This window comes from Seriola lalandi, unplaced genomic scaffold (assembly GCF_002814215.2).
Source record: "Seriola lalandi dorsalis isolate HSWRI2012SDOR001 ecotype SW California unplaced genomic scaffold, Sedor1 jcf7180002054975, whole genome shotgun sequence".
Classification (NCBI taxonomy): Eukaryota; Metazoa; Chordata; class Actinopteri; order Carangiformes; family Carangidae; genus Seriola; species Seriola lalandi.
Window position 1 is genome coordinate 17209 of NW_019525525.1, and position 14829 is coordinate 32037.

The 14829-nt window shown below is 39.7% G+C and overlaps 2 protein-coding genes across 2 annotated transcripts; one reads left to right on the forward strand and one right to left on the reverse strand.

Moving 5' to 3' along the window:
• Positions 1–2996: 2996 nt before the first annotated feature.
• Positions 2997–11082, forward strand: eps8l1a (EPS8 signaling adaptor L1a). Its single transcript, XM_023396313.2, has 14 exons — positions 2997–3180; positions 4001–4118; positions 4227–4285; positions 4863–4995; positions 6066–6154; positions 6273–6347; positions 6423–6571; positions 6658–6867; positions 7117–7225; positions 7970–8110; positions 8199–8343; positions 8911–9073; positions 9789–9921; positions 10381–11082. The coding sequence occupies exons 2-14, from the start codon at positions 4001–4003 to the stop codon at positions 10465–10467; spliced, it is 1611 nt and encodes a 536-aa protein (XP_023252081.1). The 5' UTR covers positions 2997–3180; the 3' UTR covers positions 10468–11082.
• A 1028-nt stretch (positions 11083–12110) lies between these two features.
• nme4 (NME/NM23 nucleoside diphosphate kinase 4) lies at positions 12111–14767 on the reverse strand. The gene is made up of 5 exons (XM_023396314.2): positions 14470–14767; positions 13414–13544; positions 13212–13313; positions 12882–12994; positions 12111–12702 (listed from the first exon to the last, which is right to left on the reverse strand). The coding sequence occupies exons 1-5, from the start codon at positions 14612–14614 to the stop codon at positions 12582–12584; spliced, it is 612 nt and encodes a 203-aa protein (XP_023252082.1). The 5' UTR covers positions 14615–14767; the 3' UTR covers positions 12111–12581.
• Between the last annotated feature and the right edge of the window lie 62 nt (positions 14768–14829).

Genomic DNA, 14829 nt, shown 5'->3' on the forward strand with positions numbered 1-14829 from the left:
AAAACTGCTCTCACAATTACCTCAGCAGCTCAAGCAGTCTGCGCTTTGACTGGACTGGTTGTTGTTACATAAATGTAAACACAGCAAACTCACAAAAATAAGACAATGTAAGAATCGCGAATAGACTCTGCTGAGAACAAAAGCACAAAACAAAAATGTAGGTCACTCAAGTATCAGAAGTAAGAATCATCATTCAGCGTATTCCCATACAGCAGTTTAATGGCTGCTGAGTAGCTGTCAATGCATAAGCATGTCATATTTCTCATTGCACAGCCCATTCATGTATTTTCATTACAGATCCTGAAAGAGTCATCCTGAAAAAACTAAAGGAAGAGTCTGAACTCATGCCCATAATGGACATGAACATTATCAGGCAACTAAACAGCACTGCCTTAAAACACCTACATGTAGGGACCTGAGTAGTAACTCATAACATGATGCTTATTGTGTCTGAGGGTAGGCAGCACGCGGCACATCATCAGTGGGGCTGTATATAATGTAAATACAAGCGCATAATACATTTAAACAACTTGACATCAATATAATACCAGAGCTAAAACCCAAACAGCTGATTTCCACATGGGAGAGAGAGAGCGGTGGGGTGAGGGTCCCTTTGCAGTATAGACAGTTGGTTTTAAGTCATTGACTTCGTATCAACAAAAATGTATATCGTAAAAAGTTCTACTGGCTCAGGAAAGATTCCTGGAGGTAAATAATGGAGCATGATGCTGACATTAAAAGCAAACTGCTGTTACCAACCAGTTGAGCAATACCAGTTAGTAGTAAATTCACTGTCTCGGCCACCTGTCGGCTCAATATTAGAAAAGGCCCTACTCCCTCTAGTGGAGAGAATGTGCCAGAAAATGAGCCAAAATATCTGCTGCCGTTCACACCAAAGTATGAATTCAGAAAGCTACTGTTTTCATGTATTTAAGCTTGTGTCTCCTGTTGCAGACCAGATTTTTCACAGCCACCACTCAAAAGCATTTAAAGTGACAAATTCCTGATCATTTCAAAAATTCATACAACACTTCATACAACACTCTGGACACTTGGAGAGATATAACCAAGTTTCACCCTCTACAGCTTGCTGATATAAGCAAACTTTGATGAGTAAAATGTTTTAACTGCTAATTCAAAGGGAACTTTTATACCAGAGGCAAAAATAAGGGTGTAATAAGGGTGTCCCCTGTTTCCAGCCTGCACCCTTGCTATTGGGCTGTAGATCATAAATGTCCTTCTACAAGTCACACACCGGAAATGAATACATTGCTGAGAACAGCACAGTAAATCCCGAGCTAATTATGGAGATCAACTGAAAAGCTCTTTGGCAGAGATGAGACCTTTTGGAGCTCAGTGTCATGTGCATCATGTAGTACAACAGTAGTGAATGAAAAACTATTACATTAATTTAAGTGTGGGAAAACCACTTGACTAATTTTGCCAAGAAGCTATTTACTAGTCAGGCTTCGATTCAATGCCAGGTAAATGCATCTGCAGAGAAAAGTTTCTGTCCATATTGTTCTACAGTCAGCACCCACCGGATCGTCTTAACAGCAGAGCAGCTGACCCAGAAATCGTGTGGCAGCCAGGACGCTCAGGTGTTTCTCTGCTACACTTCTCTACACCATCAACCATTTGATTTCCGGTATATGAACAGCAGCTATTTAAAGTTTTCTGTGCTACAATGGAGTCAAACATGAGGAGAGCTGAAGGGATGGATGAAGTCTGATCTGTAATGACCAGTTGGTGTCACTGTTCATCAACAGCTCAGTTTTTCCCCAATGCTATGTGCCACCTGCTCAACAGGAGTATCTTACCTACAACAGAACTAATGTTGCCAGTGGCTAAAATCTTAATGAAGACACAATTTTAACTTAAATGTTCAGTTATCAGTGCCTTTCAGTTTGCCCTCTGCTAAACTGATTATTGCTCTGGTTAAACACCATCACAATGAAAAATCTTAATGATAAAGTTCCATCCATTCTCAATTTCAATATTCATTTGAATGAAACAAAAGTCTGACCGTGACCCTTAACGGACCATTTCTCTGTAAGAACAGACACATATGCTATTATCTGTGTTTTCTTGTTTGCTAATAAATTTGATACCCATCGGTCATACTGCTGAAGATTGCACAAGCCAGTAAACGTCTCCATATCAGGAACCTTTTCCACACCTTCTCTCATATCGTTTTAACAAACGTGTCTTTCTGACTGTTGTCACAAACATTGTCACTCTTACTCAATCAATAATTGCTTTGTATTGAAGTATTTAAAAAGTTAGCACTGCCCTCTGACTTTGCACTTTGCTAACTAAGCAGATTTTATAATATTGATAAATTATACCATTGATTTCATTTTATGCAGTTTAACCACCACACTGTTCCCTAACCCTGTTATTTACTTTGAACCAGGAAATAGCCTGTCTGTCATCCACTTCACTTTATTTGACAGATTCTAAATTGATTTTAAATTGAGATAAATTATTTATTCTGATTTCTGGAGAGAACAATGAGAGCATGTTAAATGACAGCAATCAGACAACTATAAAAAAGTGGGTTATACATTATAAAATAATTTTATCATTGAATATGATTGGTTGGTGGTTGTATAGTCACAAAGAGAAGTCTTCATAGGAGGGAATGTTCAAATCAAATTAGTTTTGCCGACTTTATTAATACCATTTCTCCTCCAAAGAATGAATTGCATTCAAATGTTTAATTTCTTTTTATTAGTTTTTGTTCTTAATTTAAACATTAAATCACCTTTTCCCCTCTTTCTCTCAAACGAAACTTGACATCACTGAATTCGTGGAGGTGGGGAGCTTGAGGAAGACTGCATTACATTTCTGGAAGGGCATGTGTCACAGATCACGTTATCCCTTTGGCACAAGCCACAGGTGGTTGCTGGTAGAAAAGCCTGTCGTAAGGAAGGAGAGGCTCAGAGAGATGCAGAGAGAAGAATGGGAGGGAGTGTGTGTGAGAGAGAGAGAGAGAGAGGAGAGTGAAAGCAACACAGATTAACTGCGAAAGGAAAGCCAGACTTGTTTTTCTCGTTTCTGCATATCTGTAGAAGGTGGGACGTGCTCGTTTAAACAGCTAAGCTCAGTGCACATACAGCTCAGCACGGGGATTGGTTTCTGCGCCTTGGATTTAAACGCTCAAACCACACTAAAAAGGTATGGTGATGAATCTAGATTTCAGGTGTTAACTTTGTGTAAACTGTGTGTATGTGTGTGTGAGAGAGAGACAAACAGGTGCAACTGTCATGTGACAGACAGCTGCTTTGCGTCAGTAATATGTGACTTTTGAAGTAGCTTTACTTCATCTTGACACATTAGAACATTTAGTGATTTGTAATTGCATTATGGGCTTTGATTGTGCATTTTATAAGAATTTGTGAAGCTTGAAAAAGTTTATGCAGTACTGATGTTGGAAGAGAAGACATTACAGGCGGAAAAATGGCAGGAGGTTGAGGAAAAGAACTACAGTGTGTTTGCATAGCACACAATTTTAATTTCAGCTCAAACAGTTTCGCTATCAAGTTTTGGTGGTTGTGTCATCTGCATACCATGCACCTGGTGACAGTGGTTTTTCCTGTCATATGCATCCATCACTGAAATGCACACAGACTTGCAAGTGCACACAAAATACTCAGCATTCTTACAACCAGCCTGTGGAATGTGTCACTACTGAACTCTCATTCATCACTTTTAAGGTGAAGTTGAGAGTTTTTATCAGTCAGGTAAAGCTGATCAATATCTTTTACATTTCATGAATGGATATGTAGATGAAACCATATGTACATGACAATTCAAGAATGCAGGGCATGATTCACATAAAGTGGTCATGAGATAATGTATTGATAATTATAGAGGGCTGAATTCCCCAAGAAAAAGAAATTCTGCATCATTAAACTCAGACAAATGTTGAAATTAAGAAAAACATAAATGTTATTCCTTGTTGTATAACAGTTTGATTTGCATCCACACTCAACAGATGTCTGCCCCACCTCCTCCGGTGGTCCCTAGAAAGCCTCCAGGTGTCCGTGTCATGTTAACTCCAGGAGAGCAGCCGCCTGCCGGTGGCCTGCCCATCTACACAGGTTCTGGCAAAGGTATACTCATCTGGCAGATACGTGTGTGTATATGTGAGCATGTACTGTACGTGGTGTTTACATATACATGTTCAAGTTTGCTTTCTGCTCTGTCTTTCCTCTGCTCAGAGAATGGAGCTGACGGAGACTCAAATCATACATCTCCACTGAACGCAGAGAGAGAAGTGGTATGTGCTTGCATAATAACTTAGATATTCTTCTGTATATGTGTATACAGTAATGTGGGCCAGTGGGCTTATCTTAAAGTCAAAGGAGGTGGCAACCTGAGTGCCAGAAAATAGTTTTAAAAAGGAATCACCGCTGGAAGATATAAAGTAAAGGATTTTATTTAGCTCTCAGTATAATGCGGTGGCTTCCTCCTGAAGCCAATGTGACCAATAGTTACAGTAAATACTACACGGTGAAGGTTATAACATTCAGCTTGTTTGCTGAGAAAGAAGTTCGTGATGAAGCTGTTGTATTAGATTTCATTTTACAGGATGTTCATGTAGATATAATGTAAATCATGTAAATCAATACCTCTTTCACACTGTCTCAAATATTGAACATCATAAGCATTACAAATGTAATGTTATCTCAGGGCTCTCGCATTAGATTACATTTTGAAATACATGTTACTTTTCATGTTAGTGCCATATTGTTTGGCTGACTCATAGCTTATTAAATAATTATTATTATTATGAATTACTACATTATTAGATTAATTTCTGTAAGGTGGCTAAAGCACGTGTATGTCTTCATCAGGAGATTCTGAACCACTGTTTTGACGACGTGGAGCGATTCATGGGACGGTTGCAGCAGGCAGCCGAGGCCCTGAGTATTCTCAACCAAAGGAAGAAGAAGAGAAGCAGGAAGAGCAAAAAGGGAGAGCAAGATGGTGAGAGGATAGGCACCATCCTGTTGGCGAACTACTGTGCTCATAGTTTCACAAGGGTGGGCAAGAGAAACGTAGGCTGCAGAAGAAGCAGGAAACTGCAGACAAAGGCTGAGCATTTGCACACTACTTTGCATGGAAGCGTGTCAACGGGCAGGTTGCCAAAAAAACCCAAAAACATTACCAAAAACATTCAGGTAGTTAAGAAAATTCTTGCCAGCAGTACTAATCACAACCAAGGAACATGACAAAGTAGTGGCTGAAGCTTGGGCCAAGTTACATTCCACATACGCTTCATTTACTAGTTAATTGTGTTGAGCTGACAGTGTTCCTGGCATGAAGTCATCCAGTGGTAGGAGAAAGGTAAAAGTATTCATACCAGACTTTCTCAATAACTAGTTTGCATCCCATCTCTGAATAAATAAAGGGCTTTCTTTGTTGCACTGTGGAATGAAGATTAGGAGTGACAACAGCAACAAGGCCTTGATCTTTTCCCTAGCTGTGTCTTTATCACTGGACATTGCCAGTAGGTGTGAATGGGAGTATGTGTCTATCTGTGTTTGCCCTGTGTTGACCTGGCAACATAACCCAGGTTTCTGGCTAGTGTATTGTGGAATAGGTGTGACCCTAGATAATTTTAAACGCAATAAATGTATGAACACATTTATAACGAAATAGGACACAAGACTGTTATTAGTCATTGCAACTGGCTTTGTCTTGTAGGAGAGCGCTTGCTGCAACAAGCTAGAAGAAGCACTCCACACCTTTATAGAGTCATTATCAGTACTGGAATTTTACTGTAAAGTTTCTAGTATTCTTTACTATTAAATCTATTTTCTATTATTCTTTAACTTTCCCAAAAATAAAGGTATTGAAAAACTTGCTATTTACCTTAATCATTATAATTTAAAAACACTTAACAAACGATACTGACACTAAAGTACATCAAGTTAGAAAAATCAGTGCATGTGACAACAACAGTGATTGCAGTAGGCTGATAATGTGTCAGTGTTTCATGTGTATACTTTATTAAGTTGTTTTGGTTAGCTGTGATTATACTCTTGTGTGTGCAGATGATTTGTTGACCTTGAAAGCTTGCCCTCCATCAGAGGGAGACTTTGTGGACATCTTTCAGAAAATCAAGTACTCCCTCAGTCTGCTGGTGAGATTAGTTTAGTCATATAATTAACCACTAAATATCTCTGGGGGATTGTTAGTACATTTTGATGAAACCCCTGGAAATTAAAAATGTAAATGAATCATTTGCTTGTTTTTGTTAGGACCGTCTCAAGTCATCTATCTCACAGCCTGACGCTCCAGACCTGCTGCATCACATCTTTGTGCCTCTTAGACTAGTGAGTCGTTAGTTTAATTTCATTTTGTGTTTTCTCTCTGTGTGACACTGACTATAGTGATCCTCTCTTTCACAGATGGTGAAAACCACTGGAGGTCCAGGTGTAGGTATGTCAGTGGTTAGTCCTGCTATGACCAGTGGTGCAGTTTCACTGCTCCAGGAGCATCTGACTGAAGAGGAAAAGGAACTCTGGACTTCATTAGGGCCGAACTGGACTTCAACCTGGTCAGTGTGTTTATGTGTATGCGTGTGTAAAACTTTGTTTGAGAATGTGTTGATCTAACAAAACCCCTTTCCCTCTTTTTTCCCAGTTCGTCATTTAATGTGTCTGTTCCTCCATATTCACCTGTCTTCCTGGATGGATGGCAGCCTCCGGCCTATGACTCATCTGGACACCCTTTGGAAGATCCCATCGAGTTGCAGCACAAACAGGATGCTCTCAGGGAAAGTATGGAGGCACAAACTCTACAGGACCAAACTCAACAAAGAGTAGAGACAGCTGACCAAGGCAGTGAGGAAGTGTAAGTCTGTAGACATTGAAAACTGCTACAGAACAAGATAGAATTACGTTTTATAGCTGGAGTGACAATGGGTGACAATGCCAGTTAAATTCCTAATGGATGAAATTAACAGTATATTGCTAGTAAAATTGTTTCCTTTTCACATCTCTCATCAGAGATTAGTGATTACTGATATCTGACTCCACTTTGTTAAATTGCTTACATTTGTTTTATATGTTGCATATCTTTTAAATGATATTTCCCTTTCAGAGATGGAAATGGGATCCGACCAGAAGGTGAGAGACTTTACTGCTGCAGTTATGACTTTGTGGCTAGAAACAGCAGTGAACTCTCCGTACTACAAGGGGAAACACTGGAGGTAAACACCCATAATTAGAATTATAGGTGGAGACCCACTTGTAAAAGTACATATACTGAACAAAAATATAAACGCAACACTTTTGTTTTTGATCCCATTTGTCATTCATTGAAATGGAAGATCTAGGACTTTTTCTAAGCACACAAAAGTCTTCTTTCTCTCTTGTTGTAGACAAATGTGTTTAAATCTGTGTTAGTGAGCACTCCACGTTTGCCAAGATAATCCATCCACCTGACTGGTGTGGCATATCAAGAGATGTTTTCTAATAGTTTGTGCCGAAATTCTTTGATTGTCCAAATCAACTGTTGCATCAGCTGGCTGGATGTAGAAATGACACTGATAATGAAATGACCATTCATTTCATGGGCAACAGCTCTGGTGGACATTCGGCATGTCAACTGCACACTCCCTCAAAACATCTGTGGCATTGTGTTACGTGATAAAACTGCATATTTTAGAGTGCCCTTTTATTGTGACCAGCCCCAAGGCACACCTGTGCGATAATCATGCTGTGTAATCAGCATCTTGATATGCCACGCCTGTCAGGTGGATGGCTGTTCTTGGCAAGAAGGAGTGCTCACTAAAACAGATTTTAATAACATTTGGGAACTACATTTAAGAGAAATAAGCTCTCTCATGAAAAATTTGAGAAAAAACAATAGTGTCGCACTTATATTTTTGGTCAGTATATATTCATGGGAAATGTCATAAAACTCAGCTGATTTGTGTGGCATCTTTCCTCAGGTAATTGAATCATCAAAGCGATGGTGGAAGTGTCGGAATCGCTTCGATCAGATAGGATTTGTTCCCTCTAACATCCTGGAGCCTCTCTCTGCTCTCAATAACTCAGGGAGGGACAGTCCACTGGTACGCAGAGAGTCAAAGGTACAAGTACAGACACAACTACACGCACTGTATCTTTTAGTCTCGTGCATCTGACAATTTCTAATTCACTCCCATTTTCCCACCACAGAAGACCCCTCTTACCCCTCCCACAAACTACTTCTCATACGCTCCATCAAGCCCGATTGGGACCAGTCCCACTGCTACAAGCCCACCACTGCGACCTCAGAGCATGGTTTTACCATCTACAACAATGGGGGAAGACAGTGACCGGGGTAACATCATGTGTACAAACATAAAAAGGGCTTGTTTCTCAAATGAGTGCACTGTTTCTCATCTGTCACTTGAGTGCTATCATGGTCCAGTGGACTGAGAGCTATTTGAAGATGCTCCTTTTAGCCTTTTTGCATCAGTGTCCATGTCGTCTTTGGCACGATCTCCATTTCCTGTGTAGCACACTGATGTCGTCAATGCAACCAAAACAACAAAACTGCTGTATCAAAAACATTTTGGTAAAAATGATCTGGTAACACACATCAGGTTGTTGTTTTTTGTTACTCTACAAAGGTTTTTTTTTTTAATATAATTATAAGGTTACGCACCATTCATATTATTTCACAGACAAATACAGGGAAGTCAGACTACTGTGTATTTTATTATTTAAATTGCCATGAAACTAAAAAACCAAAAAAAGCCGCATTTGTAAAACAACCCAGTGGGTTGAGCACTAATTTTGAAATAGAGAAATGATGACAATGCTTTGACTCATCGTATAAGAGGCTGTGCATGATATTGTGCTGATCTGCATGTGTATGCAAATGAAGTTTTATGTGTGTGTGCAGTCCTGATAATGAATGATGAGCTTCTTCAGCGGCTAGCAGAGAAAAGAGGCTCAGTCCGTCCGTTGGTGGTTCCCCGCACAGCTGACACTTCTGCTCCCCTGTACTACCACTCGCCACCTGCTGAGGTGGAGGCCTGGCTCACCGCCAAGAGCTTCAGTCCACAGTGAGTGTCCACTGCTGGAGATATCTCCAGTTCAGGCTGTTTCCAAAAACCTGATTCAGCACAAAGCTAATTCAAAGAACCTATTGGTTCATTTATAGCCACACTGTTCTTAAGGTCCTCTTGCTTAAGGAATATCACGTCCAACAAGGGTTGTGTACTAAAATCAGTCAAATTTGTGCATTTGTATCACTAAAGGTTTTCTAAATTAAAATGATCCAGGGGTGTCATGGCCTCTACTGTAACAGGAAATTTAAATTAGATTTTATTGGTCCAGTGGAAGAACACTGCCTTGGCTTCAGTGAGTTGTATGGAGGTGCTTATTGGGCACTTAAGTACTGTTATGTTCAAAAGTTTATGTTCACATTTAAGTGCATTATACATACTGCTCATGTGCACAATAGCGCCCTCAAATGTCAAACATGACCTGCCCCCTCTCCTAACCAGTGTTTATGTATTGAAGCTGTACTGTGAACTGTGAGCTGAGTTGGAATTGACCACAAACAGTGAGCTGGGAGGACATTTAGGAAACATGCTGGTAGTATTAAGTGGAAAAAAAAAGTGAATCTCAGAAAAAAAGAATCTTACATTTGTTTTGGATTATTACACTTTCAACAGCTGGATCGTTCTTCCTGACAAGATTATTGGTGTTTTTTTTTGACAATGAAAAACAAACATAAAAAACCACTGATTTTGTTGCTCCTTTCTCCTCCTCTAGGACAATTCAGAGTCTTGGCATTTTAACTGGAGCGCAGCTATTTTCCCTGAATAAGGAGGAGCTCCGTGCAGTGTCACCAGAGGAAGGTGCAAGAGTTTACAGCCAGATAATGGTGCAGAAGGCTCTTCTCGAGGTTTGTCCACTGTTAATGTCCTCTGTGTGTGTGTGTGTGTGTGTGTTTGTGGTTATGCTTGGGTCCATGTGTCCTGACTCCTGAGCCAGTTGTTTGCTCAGCCTTGGATTATGCACAGACTTACGTCATTTTAGCACATTGTCATTGACCTACATTGACTAAAGACTATTTACCTTCCAATTCGTAAATTCAACATGCATAATAGCTACTGGATACCTTATAGGTCAATGGTCGCAGTGGGTGTATTTCTAGTTATTATCAGCCTTTCTGGTCTTGCTGTGACATTAAAGGGATTTCACATACAGGCTGTCTTTAATGTGACCTTTATTGTACAGACTTTGGTTAAAAATAGGACCACAGAACTACAGTTTAAGTGCATATGTCAGCTTATTTTGAGTTCGACAAAGAGGCAAAGTTTCCTTGATATTTTGCTCTTAACTAATCTTGTGTCCTCCTCAGGATGTGCACAAAGCCACAGAATTAGAGACGGTGATGGAGAAGCAAAAGCTGAAGATTGGCCTGAAGTCAGAGAGTGATGTATTCTGACTGAGCTTTCCACATCCACTAATACAGATGTGGCATCAAAGGTGAATGGACATGCATGTAGTGTTGCTTACACAGCTGGGGCCACAGAGCGATGCATCAGGTGGAGTCTAATTTTTTGATCATACATGTTGTATCTCGTCTGTGCTACAGATTCATCAGCAAAAGCAAACTGTGTTAAAAGACTCTCTAAATAATACTCTTATATAAACCTCGCCAGAGTTTACTAAAGTTATTCCTTGCATTTATTTTTCATCATATTTTTTACAATTTAAATATTTCCGTCATCCTTTATTTAGGCAATATTTGAAACATGACAATGAACACTAATGCAATACAATAAACAAAATAACATAAAAATTATAAGTCTAATGTGTTATTGTTGTAAAGCAAATACTATAACAATGGACTGAAACAGCTTTTCAGAGCTACAGTATAAAACCCATGAAATGTGCATTATGATTAAAATGTTTATCTACACAGAACAGTCAGCTGTCTGATTGATCTGATTGACTTTTTATTGCTTGCATGTCTACCTGTATTAAGACAGTGTTGCTTGTTGCAGCCAGATGCTGTTATAGACCAAATACACATTAAACTGATGTCATAAATATACAATCTTAGTCCTGACTTTTTCTGAGATGAAAATGTTGTAAGATGTTGCATTTTTCATTATGATTGCAGCTGTGGTTCATATCATAATATAATGCACGACATGGAAACATAAGGGATATATTGCTGTGAATGTATCAGCTTCAATACAGCAGATTAAAGGCGTTATTTGTAAGATTTATATATTGCTACATTGCCAACATTAGCATTAACAGCTGTTTACTTACCAGTCTTGTCAAGAGCTGCAGCTATTGTTTCATTTACAAGACAAAAGGTTATAACACGCCCTCTGAGCAGCACTACCTTTTCAGGACAGACTGGACGCTACAGTGATTCGGTATCAGAAAGTGACGAAAGGGCCAAGCTGGAGCTAGCTAGTTAGCATGCTAACTTCAGCAGAAGAAACGAAGTGAGAGAAATGGTAGCAAAACAACAGTTTACATTGGCGTTGCTTTTCACCGCTGGAGACAGCTTTCAGTGAGTAAAGGAATGACGTTTGATGCTGAACTTTTTTTCTAGACTCGAAAGCTGTTAATACTAATGTCGGCTATACAGCCATAGCAAACCTGACAAAAAGCTCCTTTAAAACATACAATTTCAAAATGAAACGTCATGTGAAGAATTCTACATTAGTTATTTCATAATTGATACTGAGTGAAAAATAAAGACATTGTTTCAGCTGTATAATCAAAAAAAACAAACAAGTGACACTGAAAATGTCAACAAACATAAAAAGCAGAATCAGTTCTGTGTTGACATGGTAGCAGGTGGAGGTAAATCATCACCATGCCGAGCTGTGTAGTGCACGGCAACATATTACTTTAGTAAATTTCCACCAGTTACCTTCACCTGAGGTCAAATGTTTGAGTGTAAACATTGATTATTATTAGAAGAATTATTCACATTTCAGACAATTCCTGACATTGTTTTTCACTTTCCTCTAAACTCTTCACCCTCGTATGTAATTTCTTCTGCTCCACAGTGGAGTTTTAAGGAAAGATAGGAGGATTACTCAATGATTTCACTAACACAAATTTACTTGATTAAGCTTTACTATTTAGATTTCTGTTCACTATGATTTTGGGATAAAAGACACAGAGTCTAATAAAAACAAGCACACCACATTTTAACCATTGGTCAGAAAGACTATTGCATTTCAGGTGACTGTGGGATACATTCTGATGTTACACCTGCTTTGAGCCTCATGCAATTCAAATCTTTCAGATGAAAATCAGATACTGAAAAATCGAACTGCTATAGATTTATATGCATAGTTGCTAACATAGCTTGAATTATAAAAAAAAATAAAAAATAAGAAATCAGTCACATTTGTTTCAACAAAAATCATTGTGACTATAAGTACACTTACTGAGGTATATTTTTCAGTAGGAACACTGAACATGACCCCTGTTTTTCAATCACTGTAATCACACTGACAGAAGAGACACACCTTTGAGCAGCAGGATGGAGACAGTAAAACTGATTCTCACTGCATTCACTCATCTTCACACTTCACAGGTGATGGTCTGGTCACAGCAGTCCCAGTTCAGGAGCTCTTTTCCCTGGAACCACAGCTGGATCTCCCTTTGAGCCCCCTCCAGTGAATCACTGGCATGGACCACATTCCTTTAAATGACCAGCACACATCATTATTTTACCTCCAAGACCGAAACAAGAAAAACAAACAAAAAACACAAGCAACAGCTTCACAAGATGCAATATCTGGAAAGTAGCAGTCTCATAAGATTTTTGTTCAATCCTGAAATGTTTGGTAAATGTAATGAGATTAAATTACACCAGGTTACCTGCTGACATGAATGCTGAAATCTCCTCTGACTGTGCCCGCCTGAGCCACAGCTGGGTTAGTATGTCCAACCATGGTACGTGATGTCTGAACAACATTGTGCCCTTCCCACACCTAAACAAAAATAAACAAACACACATACAGTTATTCAAGACTTGCGGCAGGTTTACATCTGAAATACTGTGTACGGAGAATGAATGATGGTCTAGCAATCATTTGCTAAAACATAACTTTCATATCTGCCAACCTAAAGCAAAAGTAGAAATTATTCGAGATAGAAGTAGAAATGATGCACTCAGTTCAGGACTATCACAGTGAGAGGAGTCCTCACCATGACAACCACGGGTCCTGAGGTCATGTAATGTAGCAGACTGGGGTAGAAGGGCTTTGTCCTCAGTTCACAGTAGTGCTGAGACAGGAGATCCTCAGACACCTTCACAATAGAGACAGCTATAGTTTAAAACAGTTAAACAAACAGAGATGTTGCACATTACATAAACATCATCAAACATATTAGCTTCAGACTTTTATACCTGCAGCATTTTCAGGCCAACCAGCTTAAAGCCCCGCCGCTCAAACCGCTGGATTATTTGTCCAACAAGACGACGTTGAACTCCATCTGGCTTCACAGCGATGAGAGTCCGCTCCGTGACATTTGGAAGACCTGGTGCGACAGACGGAACAGAACAGCAGCTGATGTTGACCATCACCCTCACATAGTCTCCTGCCAATGTTTGTAATCTACAGGGGTCAGGGCTAATATTGACACACATTACTGCAGAGAAGAAGACCTCTGATATATATATATACACACACACACACACACACACACGGGTTTGCATGTAAAACACAGATGAACTACATTCTGTAAACAGGATGCGGATGAAACAGACACATCAGATATTTTATGCATTCAGATTAGTTGCAGTTGCGCACAGAGCAGCAGCAGCAACACCGCGCACGAGCTAATGAATGACTGCACGCGATCAATTAAATACACGTGACCTGCCACCAGAAGAATCAGTCCAATGACATTTCAGTGTAACACTGTCCATGCCAGAGTGCGCACAAGTCTTGGTCCAGTTACGCACATCTCAGGTCACTGTTTCCCCATCATCGCTGTTACCTTCATCATTATTATCATCATTATTATCATCATCATCATCATCAGCATCACTATCTTCTGTCCCTCTAACCTAGTTCCAGTTCATGACCCCATGAGTTTGGCAAACGAATTTGTTTTCGCAAATGGCCCGGTTAAGTTAACGGCAAATAAACTTTGAGCCTAGGAGGTGAAGTCTCTTGGGATCGGTGCCAATAATTTTAAACAGTAATAGATTATTTAAATACAAGTTCTTATATGTTTGTGTCATCATCACATGATCAAAACAGAGAGATTTGTTTGTTTATCGGTGAATTCTGAGTCAAACAATAAGTCCCGGAAGAGTGCCATTTAGTCCTTTCACTTGTTTGCGTACCTTAAAGACAAGAAAAAGTCATACAACTTCAGTGCCTCAAAGACTAGAAGAAATGTCCATAAGGAAAGTCGATGGCTTCACTGACTATTTGATACAAAGTCAGTCACTTACTCGATCTGCTCCTGTGTCCAGCAGCTCTGCGTCCATCCAGCAGCGCAGTGGGAAACCCAGAAACCAGACTTTTAGCGGTTTCTTGATTTCTTGAGTAAAACGGTTGGATAATCCTCTTAGAAATGCACCTCTGCAACAGGATCATGTTTTAAAGGTGTGTTCTGTCAGCCTGAAGAGAGAGAAATCAACCCTCCTCAATCAAAACTCACGAGTCATGCCCCTGTCTGTCACTCACACTGAAACTTATTTAACTCCAGTGATGCCAGACTATGATGCTGTTTCTCTTAGCTCTGCTAAAACGTTCAGCGTGGACGGACAATTCAAGTGTCTGTCTGATTCCAACTTTGGACTTGACCTTTA